This window comes from Exophiala viscosa (genome assembly GCF_022695815.1).
Source record: "Exophiala viscosa unplaced genomic scaffold EDD37scaffold_3, whole genome shotgun sequence".
Lineage (NCBI taxonomy): Eukaryota > Fungi > Ascomycota > Eurotiomycetes > Chaetothyriales > Herpotrichiellaceae > Exophiala > Exophiala viscosa.
The window spans coordinates 1,215,779-1,230,813 of NW_026944355.1; the positions used below are offsets into that span (position 1 = coordinate 1,215,779).

The 15,035-nt window shown below is 52.2% G+C and overlaps 6 protein-coding genes across 6 annotated transcripts; 4 read left to right on the forward strand and 2 right to left on the reverse strand.

Moving 5' to 3' along the window:
• The first annotated feature begins 210 nt into the window (after positions 1 to 210).
• On the forward strand, positions 211 to 2,461 carry EDD37DRAFT_327490 (MFS transporter). Its single transcript, XM_062811519.1, has 7 exons — positions 211 to 616; positions 663 to 766; positions 831 to 951; positions 1,004 to 1,106; positions 1,155 to 1,637; positions 1,721 to 1,909; positions 2,007 to 2,461. Exons 1-7 carry the CDS (start codon positions 423 to 425, stop codon positions 2,451 to 2,453), a joined length of 1,641 nt encoding a protein of 546 aa, XP_062671903.1. The 5' UTR covers positions 211 to 422; the 3' UTR covers positions 2,454 to 2,461.
• Positions 2,462 to 3,065: 604 nt separating this feature from the next.
• Positions 3,066 to 4,568, forward strand: EDD37DRAFT_648467 (translation factor; the record flags this gene model as incomplete). The annotated part of the gene is made up of 1 exon (XM_062818014.1): positions 3,066 to 4,568. One exon carries the CDS (start codon positions 3,066 to 3,068, stop codon positions 4,566 to 4,568), a length of 1,503 nt encoding a protein of 500 aa, XP_062671904.1.
• Positions 4,569 to 4,584: 16 nt separating this feature from the next.
• EDD37DRAFT_679260 (translation factor) lies at positions 4,585 to 8,143 on the reverse strand (the record flags this gene model as incomplete). Its single annotated transcript, XM_062819680.1, has 2 exons — positions 4,585 to 8,033; positions 8,111 to 8,143. The coding sequence occupies 2 exons, from the start codon at positions 8,141 to 8,143 to the stop codon at positions 4,752 to 4,754; spliced, it is 3,315 nt and encodes a 1,104-aa protein (XP_062671905.1). The 3' UTR covers positions 4,585 to 4,751.
• A 92-nt stretch (positions 8,144 to 8,235) lies between these two features.
• On the reverse strand, positions 8,236 to 9,289 carry EDD37DRAFT_626154 (Longin-like domain-containing protein). Its single transcript, XM_062816284.1, has 2 exons — positions 8,879 to 9,289; positions 8,236 to 8,824 (listed from the first exon to the last, which is right to left on the reverse strand). The coding sequence occupies exons 1-2, from the start codon at positions 9,232 to 9,234 to the stop codon at positions 8,581 to 8,583; spliced, it is 600 nt and encodes a 199-aa protein (XP_062671906.1). The 5' UTR covers positions 9,235 to 9,289; the 3' UTR covers positions 8,236 to 8,580.
• An 18-nt stretch (positions 9,290 to 9,307) lies between these two features.
• On the forward strand, positions 9,308 to 10,901 carry EDD37DRAFT_327881 (cell division protein methyltransferase FtsJ). The gene has a single exon (XM_062811524.1). It carries the CDS (start codon positions 9,559 to 9,561, stop codon positions 10,708 to 10,710), a length of 1,152 nt encoding a protein of 383 aa, XP_062671907.1. The 5' UTR covers positions 9,308 to 9,558; the 3' UTR covers positions 10,711 to 10,901.
• A 2,878-nt stretch (positions 10,902 to 13,779) lies between these two features.
• EDD37DRAFT_327873 (uncharacterized protein) lies at positions 13,780 to 15,023 on the forward strand. The gene has a single exon (XM_062811523.1). It carries the CDS (start codon positions 13,877 to 13,879, stop codon positions 14,594 to 14,596), a length of 720 nt encoding a protein of 239 aa, XP_062671908.1. The 5' UTR covers positions 13,780 to 13,876; the 3' UTR covers positions 14,597 to 15,023.
• The last annotated feature ends 12 nt before the right edge of the window (positions 15,024 to 15,035 follow it).

The following is a 15,035-nucleotide window of genomic DNA, read 5'->3' on the forward strand; positions in this document are numbered from 1 at the left end:
TTATGTGAATCCTTTATCTAGCATTCAATTGGAACGACCTTTCACATCAGACCATGCCTCCAAGGTGCAGACTGTTTTTGTCTAGCAGCGAACCTGATATGGAATCCCTGCTCTGCTGCGGAATTGCTGGTTCAACTCTTATCTTTCGTCCTGCACCATTACGATCGCCTTGGTCTTGCCACTAAATGGCTTGACTTCATACACTATCTGGACTTCATGCGCCCCAACGACGCCCTGTGGTTCCTTCCGGAATATCGGCATCGAGCGGCGGACTATCTGTGCACCTTTGCACGGTCTCACCGTCTCACACGCAGGCATATAAATTGAGACTGCCCTCTCGCCCAGGTACTTGCATTCGCAATTGAAAATCTTCCTCTTCAATTTCAACAATCGACCGCACGTGAGCCATACTGTTCGCCACCATGGCAGCTCACAACCTCCCTGTGGACACTGTCCCTGGAACCGTCCATCTTGTGGACCTGGAGCACACCATGCACACAAGGCATGCTGGCGGCACAGGAGACGTGGTGCTTGTGCCAACTCCATCCGATGATCCAGACGACCCTCTAAACTGGTCACCAAAACGCAAGCTTATGTCGACCATCGCGGTCAACGTGTACGTATACCTTCATCAGTCAACTTCTCTCACTGACCGGCTTCAGCTATGTCCTCTTCGTTGGTATCTCCGGTTCGGTCGTGTACTCCGTCATCGTCCCTCTCTCAGAGGCTTCTGGGGTGTCTGTAAGCGCACTCAACCAAGGCACAGGTTAGATACACCAACACACAGACTTTTAGCGGACGACAGCGTGTGGACTGACGCTATCAACTAGGATATCTCTTCCTCCTGTGTGGATGGGGTTTACTCTTCTGGCAGCCTTTCGCGTTGCGTTACGGCAAGCGTCTTACATATTTGCTCTCAATCATCGGCTGTATCGGGTGCACAATGTTGGGGTAAGAATTCTTGTGGTTGCTTGCTCGAAATTCATGGACTGACGTATGACAGCCCATACGCACGCACGAATGGTGCATGGATTGCCAAAAACGTTGTCAACGGTTTCTTTGCAGCACCAATCGAGGCGCTGCCGGAGATCTCTGTGACCGATGTGGTAAGTATGGCCGTTCTCGGCCCTCGATCGTACTGACTGTTGTCCTAGTATTTCCAACACCAGCGTGGAACTTATATGGGCGTTTACGCGTTCTTTTTAGCCGGCAGCAATTACTTCGCACCAGTCATCTGCGGATTTATTGCCCAGGACATGAATTGGAAATGGGTGTTCTATTTTCCCGCCATGTTTCTCGCGTGCGCACTGGTGTTCTGCTTCTTCTTCATGGAAGAAACGAACTATCGTCGGGCCACGGTCGGAATCGTGGAGGTTACGAGCGGCACACAAACTCCCATCAGCGAGCCGAGAGATGAGAAAGAGGCGGAGAAATCGGCCTCCGTCAGAAGAGAGCCGGAGCTGGCAAGTATCGAGAAGGGTACTTTCCATTACGGAAGCAACAAGACCTTTTTCCAGAAATTGTCCCTTTGGCAGCCATCACCTGGTCAAGACGTGGTTGGAAGAGCTGTCCAGTCTCTCCGATACCTCTCGTGGCCTGTCATCTTCTACGCGGGTTTCAGTTATGGAAGCTATCTTGTGAGTTATGACCCGTTTCTATGCATCGATGCACCTCACGCTTTGGGAGTAATTCTTACCACACTGATACTAACACTTCACAGATCTGGTTCAACGTCCTCAATGCGACTGCGAGTCTGATTCTCTCGGCCCCTCCTTACAACTTTTCATCTTCGATGGTCGGTTTGAGCTACGTGTCAACATGTCTCGGCGTGTGTGTCGGCTCGTACGTGACTGGTCGATTGAGTGATTGGTTGACGCTCAAACTCGCGCGCCGCAATAACGGCATTATGGTAAGTGTTGCTCTCCTTGAAAGACTGTGCCATTGAAGCACGACTCTTTCGATAGATCCCTAGTTCTACAGATACAGCTTTCTGACGAGTCATATAGGAACCTGAACAACGTCTTTGGCCCTTCGCTCTTTGCGTCATCTTGGTTCCTGCAACGCTTTTACTCTGGGGCGTGGGCGCTGCAAACCACGTGCATTGGAGTGGCCTTGTGATTGCCATGGGAGCACTTGCTTGTTGCAACGTCTTTGGCATCACTCTTAGTGTCAACTACCTTATCGACACATACCATGAAATATCCGGAGACGCTATGACGACAGTCATTATTGTGCGCAACACAATGTCCTTTGCTATCGGCTATGGTATCACCCCTTGGATCACGAATATGGGAGTCCAGAATTGCTTCATCTCGGCGGCTTTCGTCGGAATGGCAGCCTCGTCCGCATTTTTCATCATGATAATCTGGGGCAAGAAGTTCCGAGAGAACAGCCGGGTCAAATACTGGAATTTGGTGGGTGAGCTTCTGTCAAAGGGAGCTGCGACTGTCTAGATGGTGGGCCCCATGGTCAAGTTGTGCGGGAATGGAGTGGGACAATGTCAATACAATGAGCGGCACGGGTAGAGGCGTTTGTTGAAGTGCTCAATGTAGTGTCGTATGGTAGAGCAGGAGCGTTGCAGTAGGCGAAATACACACATACCCTCTTCAAATATTCCAAACTCGGGCACTCATAGCACTCTTTGGAGGCCAAGGCTGTGGCGAGACGGGGGTGCGCAAGGCTGAGTCACGCGACATTCGAATTGAGCACGTGACCGGGAAAAAAGTTCTTGTATCACTTTTCTTCATGCCTGTCTTTTTTAAACAACCTCGAGCATTAATGAAACGCGCTTTAATGAATGCTTGATCTTGAAATGCAGCAGAGCAACCACCTGATAGTCATTTTATGATGGGACACCTCGAAGTCGCTACAGAAGCAGGACCCAGTATGCTGAACTTGCCGATATTCACGAGACGAATCCACAGGCATATTCTTCCTGGTCGAAGTACGAGGATATCATCTCACTGGCGTCCCGGTTGATCTTTACTTTCATGTTACCACTCTTCTTTTTCAAGCGACTGTCAACATCTCTCTCAAAAATGGTCCAACCTGGATCAGTTCTCACGATGGACACCATCCTCGCCAACCACCGACACTTGTCCTCGATGCCGTACAACAACTGCAACACACGCATCGTGTCCCTACGGGACCTCGACCTGCCCGAGCAAGCATCCGACGACGAATACCGCAGGATATACCAGGAATACACGGCACAGTCAGACCCAAACGCCGCTCTCCTCCGCGAAGCCATCGAGTCAATCAAACACGGCCTCGCGCCGCCCGTGGCCTTTCCCACGGAAACGGTCTACGGCCTCGGCGCAGATGCGACCAACGAGCCCGCCATCTCAGGCATCTTCGCCGCCAAAGGCCGCCCCAGCGATAATCCGCTCATAGTGCACGTCTCGTCCGTCGCACACCTCGAGCGCCTTACAGGCGAACCACTCCCCGAGATCTACCGGTCCTTGACCCAGGAATTCTGGCCCGGACCCCTGACAATTTTACTCGGTATACCACAAAACTCGTCCTTCGCGAAGAATGTCCACCCGGCGCAATCGACAATCGGGTTTCGCATCCCATCGTCCAAGTACGCAAGGTTCTTCATCGCTGCGACGGACAGACCCATCGCAGGACCCTCGGCTAATTCCTCGGGTAAACCGTCGCCCACGACGGCGCGGCACGTTCTTGACGATCTACGCGGCAAAATCAATTTCATTCTAGACGGTGGGCCATGCGACGTCGGCGTCGAGAGCACCGTCGTCGACGGCCTGCATGATCCACCACTGATCTTGCGGCCAGGCGGCGTCTCGCAGTCCGAACTGGTCGCGCACGGCAAGGCTGTTGGGAACAATTTCGTACATACGGCGATCGGGTATAAGCGGCACGACACTACTTCCACTTCGTCTACATCTTCATCGTCGCCGTCGCCCTCGGTCGACCCGGGCTCAGATCCTGCGCATCCAAGCTATGAAGAGGACGCGAACGGCGCACCTCGTGCTCCGGGCATGAAATACCGCCACTACTCGCCGGAGGGCCGCTTGATCTTGTTCTCGGAAAAGGCAGTCCCAGCGGGTAAAGTTCGAGCGAAGCTTGACGAGATCATCCAGCAGTCTGGTAATGTGCCTCGAGAAGACGGGATCAACGTGCTAAAAGTCGGCGTCATATCCTGCCACTGGCCCGCCTTCGCTGGACTTCCTGTCTCGTCGACCGAAACAAATGGTGTGCACCCACAACTCGAAGCCTCGATTTATGCTCCGACGACTTCGATTGCGACGTATGCTGGCCCCGACAATGGATCAAACACGGAGAAACGCGTACGGGCAACTCTGTACAACGTCCATATCGGATCTGCGATCACAGGTCTGGCACACTCGCTATTTGGTGTACTCCGACTCTTCGATGACCTAGGGTGCTCGATCATTTTTGCGGAGACGGTGAAGAGGGCCACCAGTAGCGCGGCATCAACGCCCGCGCTTGACACGGATAAAGATGTTCAAGAGGGCCAGGTCCGCGATATTGAGGACGCGGTCATAGACAGGATAGAAAAGGCTGCGGCCGAGAGGGTAGACTGAGTGTTGCACCCCTTTCTTCTTTCTGGCGCCTATTCAGGATTCAAAGTGTCTGTACATTATTCGGGAAGACGTGCGTCTTGTTACACTATACCAGGCGTCAGGTGTTTGTCTAAGTGTAGACTAGATCGGGACAAGAGGTGTCATCTCGACTCTCATGGACATTTTCACCTAGCTCTGGCTATTCTATCTCCCTTTCTTTCCACCGCCACCCTTTCCTTTGCCACCAGCAGCTCCTTTGCCTTTCACATTCGGTCTGGTACCAATACCTCCACCCTGAACAATCCTGCACCCCTTGACGGGAACATAACCAACGACCTCTTCGGGTCTCCATTCCTTGAACAGATCCAATTCTCGCCTCCACACCCGCTCCTTGTCTCTACTCGTTTCATCCACCACTTTAGGCCCCTTCTTGTCCAGGGCGGTCCAGAATCCAAGGATCTCCTTGACCGCTTTGCCCTTCTTCATGTTCCCAGGTTGTAATTTGATCTTGTACTTCTGTCGTGTCATGGCTGTCCAAGGAGCCACCATTGGGATCGCGGCAATGAGTTCATCACCTGGCTGTGGACGCGGAACAAGTCTGTCGATATCTAGAAGCTCACGCCGCTCTTGCTCGAGCTGCTCCTTGCTCTGCTCATCGTCTTCTGCCAGATCCGTATTTCCGTCGGCCGCGGCTTTTTCCAGCCTTTCGTGCCGCATTCGTTCTTTCTCGGCGGCTTTTGCGTGTTGCGCTTTCCGTCGTTCCCTGTCAGCTTGAGCTTTGGCTTCACGTGCTGCTTTGTCCTCTTCAACAGCCTTCTTACGCTCTTGACCACGGGCCGAGCCGAGAAGCTCCATGGCTAGAGCGCGGTCTTCTTCGTCCTGTTCTGCGTACTTTTTCTGTGCCTTCTTGGCCTTGGACCGCTTTCCCCTTGCAAGTTGCTGTTGCTTGGGTTTCGCCTGCGCCTCAGAGCGCGTTGCAGGCGTGGATGGGTGCGCATAGGAGTCGCCGTCTGCTTCATCGTTGGTATCTCCCTCTTGGTCATGATCATCCTCAGACTCCACCCCAACTTCAATGTTTGGTTGTTGCTCCTCTTCCTCGGCCGTTGACGCTCCACGATTGCCGTTTCCATTCGATTGAAGCGGATTCGTTCTTGGTTCCCCAGCTTCAGATGCAGCCACAGACCCCGTGTCCTCATAGTCATCTTCCTCGCCATCGTCCCGAATGTGACCATTCGTGGCCTGAGCGTCCTCTTTTTCCTCGTCCTCAGCATCATCAGCAGCATCTTCTAGGTCTGGAACCACATTTTCATCCTGCCCCGATGCTGTTTCTGCTTCATCGGCCAGATCATGCTCGTCTAGTGATAAGCCTTGAGCGTCATCTGCAAGAGCTTCGGCCTCACCTGAGAGCATACTTTCGGTCCTCTCCAAGCGGTGCTTGCCATGGTTCGCTCTGCTCTCCTCGCTAATCAACCACATGACTCCAAACCCCAGAAGTAGCTGGGAAGGTGGTAGTAGGTTCTTCTTGCCCCTTATGATGAAGCCACCGGTTGTCAGATACTCACCAGTAGGCGCTGTTTTGCTGACTTGATCCGCGTGCACCCACCATGCACCCATGAGGGCCTTCGAGTCCCATGCATTGCTGGTGCACACTGTCAAAGAACCTGCCTGTGACAGCGTTGAAGGCGGGATGGGTGCATCAGGTGTTTTGGGGTTGTTCTTCACGATGACACTTGATGCACCGTTTAGATCGGCGTGCACATAGATGTCGCCTTTCTTCAGGTATCTTCGGTAGAGAAGCTCGTTCTGCTGAGCATCCTTGCCTCCAATGACCAAGTATCCATCACTGGAAATGAAATACCAAAACTTCTCGAACCAGAACTGCTTTCTCGCTGGTCTCAGACCAGCTTTCTCCTGCTTGAGCCCCTTCTTCAAATCGGCTCCAATCTTTTGCTCCGCAGATTGTAGTGCCTTTGCAGACGATTCCAGGGTTTTCCGCTCTTTCACTGCAGCAGTCCTCTTTTGGTCGTAGTACTGTCTGGCGTTTGCCCAAGGAGACAGTGCGAGGTCGATGTCAATGGCTAAGCGTTTGTCGGAAGCTTTGCCTGGTGGCGGACTTGCCTCAACCTCAGAGTTGTCTTCTTCATCACTTTCTTTTTCTTCGTCACTGCTCTCTTCGTTGTCGTCATCAAGGCCAGGTTCGTCAAGCAGGAGTGTCACCGTATTCTCCTCTAGCTTCAGAGGTAGCTTTATCAATTGAGCCACCACGTTGCCACGCTGTTGTTCGTTCTCAATTAGCTTTCCCATATCGACCCAGTCCATCCCTTGCCCAATAAGGCCGTTGACTGCCCCACATGCCTCTTCGACTCTGTGGGTATTGGCCTCGATGGCCTGAGCCTTCCGGACATGCAGCTCCTGAACGTGTTGGAGTGCACCGATCCGCTTTTCGTGCTCATTCTTTGCATGTTGCAGTTTCTCCCTCGCTTTCTCCTCTCGTTCAGTGAGTCGAGACTCTAATTTCTGCGATTCGATAGAGGAGTAGAATTCGTCCACCGTTCGATTGAAGCCATCGAAGTCAAGTAGCCGCACTCCGACTTTGTTTTCCAATTGAGAAGGCTTGAATGGGTGGAAGTCATCGTACAACAGTGTGTCTCGAGATGATGACTCTGTATCTTGGTCTCCAGTTTCGGGTGCAGCGGAGGACTTCGTCTTTGCAATGATATAGCCCTTGACATTGCTTGCATCTAGGCTCTTGAAGACGTCTTCGGCACGTTCCAGAGCTTTGATGACTGACTGCAACGCCTCCGTGTTCTCGAGGACCTCCTCCGCCTTTAAGCTTGCATTCACGCCTGTCTCATTGAACACATGATCCAAGAGATGAGGTGGGAATTCCGAGAATCCGGCACTCAGAGCTTTCCTCAGGTCATCTCCACCTTTTGCTCGTTTCGCCTTTTTACCGCCAACCTCATTCGCTGCTTTCGTTCTCTCCACGGCTTTTGTCAGGGTCTCCTTGACTCTCTCGGGAGTGATTGGAGGTATCCCGTGGAAGTTTTGCTTTACATCCAGGATGTATTTTCCACCCAGCTTGACGTCCACATCTTCATTGCCCTCACTCACTTGCCTCTGCAATGCCAGCACGTTCAGTTCTGCATCCGTGACAAGAATATTGCCAGCCGCAAAGAACTCTAGGAACAGCCGATATTGTCCATCGCTAAATGTGATTTCAATGACTCGGTCCGTGCCTATTTGTGCCACGCCTGTTACGCGCCTACTCTTGAGATATTTTCGCAACCGGCTGACAAAGGCAGATGGAGCAGTTGCCGCCGTTCGTGAGAATGAAGTCAGATGGCATCGAAAGCCGCAATCGACCAGTAGTTGTTCCCGCTTTCCTGGTTTGGCAAACTTGAAGAGGAAGATCTTACTCGAGAGATCATAGATATTCGACACTCGCAGGCCAGTGAGTGAGGAGGCCAACTCACTGGCTATGACCTGTATGAATATGTTAGTCAGTCAACGATTGTCACGCGCGGGTGCTGTAGGATGGGATAGAGGAGTCGTCACAGTACCTTTACATCCAAGGAAGAGAATCTCAGCTTCATGATGGAAACAACTTAAGAGAACAAAGTCTTAGAGAACGAAGCAATCAACAGGCAGGGGGAAAGTGTGCGTATTTGTTTAGCAAGAGTGATGGCATGCGCATGGAAATAAATGTATGACTTTGTGCAGGAAGGGCAAAATGACGTCGGTGAATGATTCACCGAGAACTCGTGCTTTCCTAGGGGGTGATCAGCCTGATCGACTTCTAAAAACAGCCAAGAGCCGCGCCCGCAAGGCTGCCAAAGCCAACTGGCAACCCCGGATTGCTGCACGGGCATTAACACCGCTTCTGCCCCTGCTTCTGGCTTCGTATCTCTAAACGTTTTCCCGCCCTCATATTGGAATTGCAACGCCATACTGTTCTCCACAGCCGTATTGTCCCTGACGCCGAATAAGCAGCCTCTTTCCGCGGGCCCAGCTGAGTCTGATGACACCCAAATCATAAGTTTCTCCTAACAAATTCCATGCCCTGCTTCTTGCCAAACTCCCATAGGTTTTGTATGCCTTGCTCGCTGAGATCAAGGTTCTTCATGTTCGGTGCATCTTGCGCAGGTGCTTTAGATACTCTCGAAGCGACCATGACCGGGTCTGTCTCGAGCACAATGCCATCGTCTGTTATCTCATCAATTGCCAGAGTCACTAGGTCGTAGTTCTCCATGATCGTCCTCTTGTCGGTCGAGTTCCTGAGAGGGTGAATCAGCCTGACTCCGGGGCACAATCAAACCATAGAAACATACTTGAGTAGAATGCTAAGGGTGTCTCTGAGCGCCAATATGACATTGTATAGAAGGATCTCGTTCTCTTCTTGACCGCCAACCACATAGATCATAACGTCGCTCTCCATCTTGAAAACTACCACTTTGTTGTCATACAGAATGACGTCCGAGGTTTGTTTTGCCGTCTTTTCTAGCAAGCCTTTCTCGAAAGCTTTCTGTTCTTTGAGGGTACTGTATGGCTGCGGAGGGGTGGGGTGCATGGCAGAGGTATGAGGAGCACTATAGTATTTGGCGAACAGTCGGGAGGATTCTGGTGAGGTGTCTGTTGACAGGATCAAGATTGCGATCACGCTGTGCAACGACATGCTGGGCGCCATGTCTGTTGTAACTCGCTTTCTCGGATTCGAAGGGGATCTGTGGACTTTTATCGAGTGCCTGGGTCCAGAGTGGCCTCGACTGATTTCCGGCGCGATATAACTTTCGCGACTGTCACTAATGATCGGCCGTAGCCTTGGCTTTGAGTGCCCGTCCTCATGAGCAATGGTCCGCCGGACTGCGTGGAGAACTGACAACGGCCGAGCATCAATAATCACATGGCAGTATGACTTTCTTCTACCGCCGTATATTCAATTTTCGGGGAATCCATCACGGCCTGGCAGACACGAGCTCCCAGATAGCTGTCACTGTATGGTCCAGGTATCATGGGTAAGTCATCGAAGGACAAGCGAGACGCTTACTACCGTCTCGCCAAAGAGCAGAATTGGCGGGCAAGGTCAGCGTTCAAGTTAATTCAGATTGATGAACAATTTGATCTGTTCTCCTACGCAGATCCTTCGAAATGTACCAGAGTTGTTGACCTGTGCGCTGCTCCCGGTAGTTGGAGCCAAGTACTATCACGGATACTTATCAAAGGCGAAAGTTTCGGCCGCAGGGCATGGGTTGAGAAGATGGATAAATTTCGGAATCGCGCACCATCAGCTTCCAATCCTTCATCCAGTGACCTGAAGGAGGATATGGCTTCTTTGAGGCTTCAGAATCCATCCTCACACCTAAAACCTCGACCAAATGTCAAAATAGTCGCTATTGACTTACAACCAATGGCACCGTTAGAGGGCATCATTCAACTCAAGGCCGACATCACACATCCGTCCACGGTCCCTCTTCTGTTGAAGGCCATTGACCCCGATTTTGACCAGCACAATGAGACTCACCGAGTTGATCTGGTCATCAGCGATGGCGCACCGGACGTGACCGGCATGCACGACCTAGACATTTACGTCCAGTCTCAACTGCTCTATTCCGCACTCACCTTAGCAATGAAAGTCCTCAGGCCAGGTGGGAAATTTGTGGCCAAGATCTTCCGTGGACGAAATGTCGACATGATCTTTGCTCAGCTCAAGCTGGTATTTGAATGGGTTCATATTGCGAAGCCCAGATCCAGTCGAGCAAGCAGTATCGAGGCATTTGTTGTCTGCGAAGGGTACACACCTGTCAAGAACTGGACTCCAGAGCTCGGCGATGCACTGGAAATACCACAACCCACCAAGCCGCCAACATCGGTTTCTGAAAAGCAGACGAGACATCTACGGGAGGATGGTATCGTGGAACTTCACTTCGAAGATGAAGAGACCGAACCTCAGCGATGGATTGCTCCGTTTCTCGCCTGTGGTGATCTTTCGGCGTGGGATGCAGATGCGACATACAAACTGCCTGAAGGTCACACCAGTCTTCCGCCTGTACAACCTCCCACAGCGCCACCTTATAAGGATGCTATCGAAAAACGAAGAGCCGAAGGTGGTGCTTATGGCAAGACGAAGCATCGCTCCAACGCAAGTCACCAACTTGAGACATGATAGGCAGACTTCAATGCTCGAGTTTGCCGTGCTTACTCTGCCTGCGCCAAAGACACGTTCAAGGCTTCGGTATGGGCTTGTGGTGATGCTTGTTATCAAGCGATGCACCGTCGAACTTTTTGGCAAAGTGAGGTCGAGGCCTACCACTAGGCCAGTAGTTGATCGCAGAGGTCTGCCGTGGCACTGAAGGACAAAGCCATGAATGTGGTCGAAAGGATGCCCTCATCATTCGAGCACTCAAGCTGAGATAAAATCATGCCTGGGTCCCGAAACCGCGGGTCTTACTTGCTTTGAATTAAAAGCTCGGCTTCGACTGTGGACCGAGAAGGCGTGAGCAAGCACCGTCATCTCGCAGCAGGCAGGCCCTCACATGCCTGGTGGAACAGTGCCCACGAAGCTCATGCCGAGGACGCTTTTCCGTATCGCTCAATGTAACCGTTACTCAGATGACAGAGCTGCCAAGTCCTTGGAGATGGAGCTTGTCCATCTGCGCAGAGTTATACTTGGAGACGATCCTCGACGAGACCCCAAAATTGTCGTGAGAGATTCCTGGAAAATTCCAAACGCCGAAGCACGACGCGACTTGATGCATATACCCTGATACCGTTCCACTCTTAATCCGGGCACCACAGACTCTCCCAAAGAAGTAGTCCTGCTCGGCATTTGCTCTTTCAGGCACATCCATCTGCTTCGATCGTCGGGCGGAGTAGGGCTGTACAGCGATCTCACAAGCGATATGTGCGAATCAAGGAAAAAGTTGAGCACACGCACTTTGCTTCGGAGCCGACATTCCTCAACTTGCCAATAAACCTTTTTTTCATCCCGCCTCAGCGCGGGTTGTGACCTGTGACACGTTGAACCCTGCAGTCTGACATGGTTATAGCCTACCGGGCAGAGTCTGTTGCAGATAATGCTCGTGTTTGCACGAGCACTAAGACACATTTGTATTACGAATTCCTATAAGTCATGCATGGCTCTACCTTCCGGGGCTGATTGGATAGGCGAAAGACCGCTTCGCTTGTACTTTTGAGACTTGCAGACCTGCGTCAGATCCACAGAGCGTTTGTCATATTCCTTTGGCACATACACACGGGCCACGGCACGCATGTGTACGTTCATGCCATGCGAGCCCGTCAAGTCCGTGCTCGGGTGGGTGTGCCGAAGAGCAAAGACCACCCATATCACATGTGATCAGTGCTTTCAACGTCGCTTCTATCGATGCAACAACAGGGCAAAGGCTATTGTGCAACCACCGCAACAAATTCTTGACTGTCTGATCTTCCTGGTGTCTCTGATCATCACGGTGTAGCCACTGTCCTGCGCCGGAACTCAGAGAAGCCGAATGTGGCAGGACGGAAGGATGAGGAAAATCCAGTCATTGGTGACCGATGATGTGCGTTATTCGATGTGCATTATTCGCTGTGGGCACGGCAAAAAACACGAAGTGAGGAACAGAGTTGTATGACATGACGTAGAAAGACATGCATGAACTTTTGGGTCCGCATCGTGGCAGACCCATTCATGCGGTGTCCCCTTGTTCTGTGTCTCCTCGGTAACTTCCTGGGATGGTAATGGTGGACTTGCCCGCCAGCCGCTTCGTTGTTTCGGGGACCGCAGGTCAACGGTGAAAAACATGGCCGGCACAGAATGTGGCCACAACATGCGCACGCAGAGCTGACACTCCTCAAGGAATGGGCTTTTCAAGCTCTTACACAGAGGAAAGCCTGTCCAAAAATCCTCCAGTTGCCAAGCGATCCTGAGTCTCCCACATTACGGAGACCCAGGAAGGAAAAAGAAAATCAGTCAGGCTGGGCAACGCCGCATTGTTTCCCCGCCATGCAATTGCCCTGCGGATGAATAATCCTTGAGGGTTATGGAGAGCTAGGAAAAACCCGTGGTGGGTGTCTCTAAGCGGTAAAGCCTGGGCTTCGGGGCAAGGTACCGTTGTGATCCCCGGTCTAGCGCAACAGGACCTCGCATGACCCGCGTACCCCAGGAGAACTGCTCACATCAGTGGCCGCCTTAAGCCGTAAAGAGGCAAAAAGAGAATGGCCGGTCATCCAGTAAGCGCTTCCCGTGCGCTTCTCACAGGCAACACGAACTCACACCCCTTCTGGAGCGGGTTATTCACAAGTCAAGATGGAGGTTCCTTATTCGCTGACGTTGTTTTACTCTCGCATGAGAACCCTTATGCACAGAGACATGCCCGACTGTGTGGATTGGCATATGTTCCAGGTGCTTACAATGCCGTGTGAGTGGTGAGAGGCTGAGAATCTCTGGGCAGTGGGATCGTTGGAATCTGGACCAAAACAGGTTGAAGTCAGGTCAAGCTCTTCTTAGCTTCCCAGCCTTGGCCACCCAGTGCCACCCGTCCAAAATAGCATCCGCCATCCCCCGTTGGGCTTAAGCTTAGCTATAAGCTTGACGCCTCCCCCGCATACTACGGCCTAGTCTGCTGTCAACACCCGTGTGGGCTCTGCCGGCTGTTGTTGGTCAGGTTCCAAAGTCGGCCAACCACTGGCACTACCTACCTACGTAGGCTAGGGCATTGTTCCCCCTGATCCCGGTTCCTGGAAGCCCATTCCAGCCTCCCAGAACTCCCACGATGGTTGCCACGACATGCCACGGCATTGGGTTGCTAGTGACTAGGCTGTGCCAGCTCCATATGCATCCTGGTTATGCGTGTCGCAAATCTCTGCCGTTCCTTCGACGACATCCTTTGCTCGCTACCCACCTCGCCTCTCCATTTTCTTTTCTCCCCCATTGGCATGCACCTCAAAGCCTCAGAAGCGAGGGAAGAGAATCCGGCTGCGGCCCTGGAAAGTCCAGCTTTAGGACCTTTGCCAACCTCAACGCCTCTCTGATGTGTCCACATCCAACTCGGCCCGGCTGGGTAGTCCAGAGTGACAATGTCTCACTGGGTCATGACCAACCTCGTGAGCTCATTCTGGACAGCACAGCACCTCGCTGATCTCTGATGTATAAAGAGTCGTCTGATAATGTAGGTTTCCCATCTTCTTCTCCCATCAGCAGCCTCAGCAGCAAAGCAAACAATCCAGTCTTTGAGACGAGAGCCCTATAGCCCTTCGCTCCCATCAGCCTTTCACTTGCACCTTATTCCTTCACTACAATCACCTTCAGCCTTTCGCTCTATACACAAAGCAAAATGCAGTTCCTCACATACGGTCTTCTCATTGCTGGTGCCAGCGCTGCTGCCCTTCAACCTCGCCAGGACTGGAGCGAATGGGGCTCCTCCTCCTCTACATGGTCTGCCTCGTGCTCAGCAACCACCACCACTGAATACGAGACTGCCACCGAAACCGCCTGGTCAACCGGCTGGACAACTGCCTATGCTACCGTCACCGCCACAGCCACTACCACCGCTACTGCTACCGTGACCACCACCTCCGTCTCAGTCAAGCCAACCACTGTCATCGAGTCCGTAACGGCCTTCAGCACCATTTACACCACTCAATACAGCACCGCGTACAGCACCATCACCGTGCCCACCACCATCACCACTACCTCCGTCTCCGTCTCAGTCAAGCCCACCACAATCTACACGACCGCATTCGAGACCGTCACCGCCACCGCCTTCTCCACCATCTACAGCACCTCATACAGCACGGCCTACTCGACCATCTACAGCACCGAGATCGAGTACAAGACCGTCAGCCAGGTAGTCCCGACCACAATCTACTCCACGGCCTACTCGACCGTCAGCCAGGTAGTCCCGACCACAATCTACACCACCGCCTACTCGACCGTCACCTCCACCGAGGTCGAGTACTCCACCATCACTCCTGCCGCGGAGACTCAATACGTCACCGTCACCACCACAGCTGCTTGCCAGTCCAGCGGCTGGGGCGACTGGAGAAAGCACTAAATGGACGACAAGAACTCTGCAGCAGTTCCCCCGTCCAGGACGTGTTTACTCCCAACCCCCCAAGCCCTAAGAAGGGAAAGTTAATGTTTACGATACGAAGGATACGCCACAAAACGCACGATGCATGAACAAAAACACCAATGTCTCTCTCACGAAGACAAGACACCACATTTTCACGTTTTATCTTATTAGCAAAGCAACGGAGTTACTACGAAGCATGGGAAATGCATGAGAGCAGGAAAAGGCAACATTGACAGGACATGTCGCATTTCCTTTCGAAGCCAGCGCCACCCTCAGGCATCGATGTTCATAATGTTTTTCTACCACTCATGCAAATGGCTCTACGCACAGCACAGCCTGAACTTCAGCCTAGCTGAATAGGCTACATAGCATAGTTGAAATTAATACCAAAGCATTTGCACAGAACATTTTCCACGAA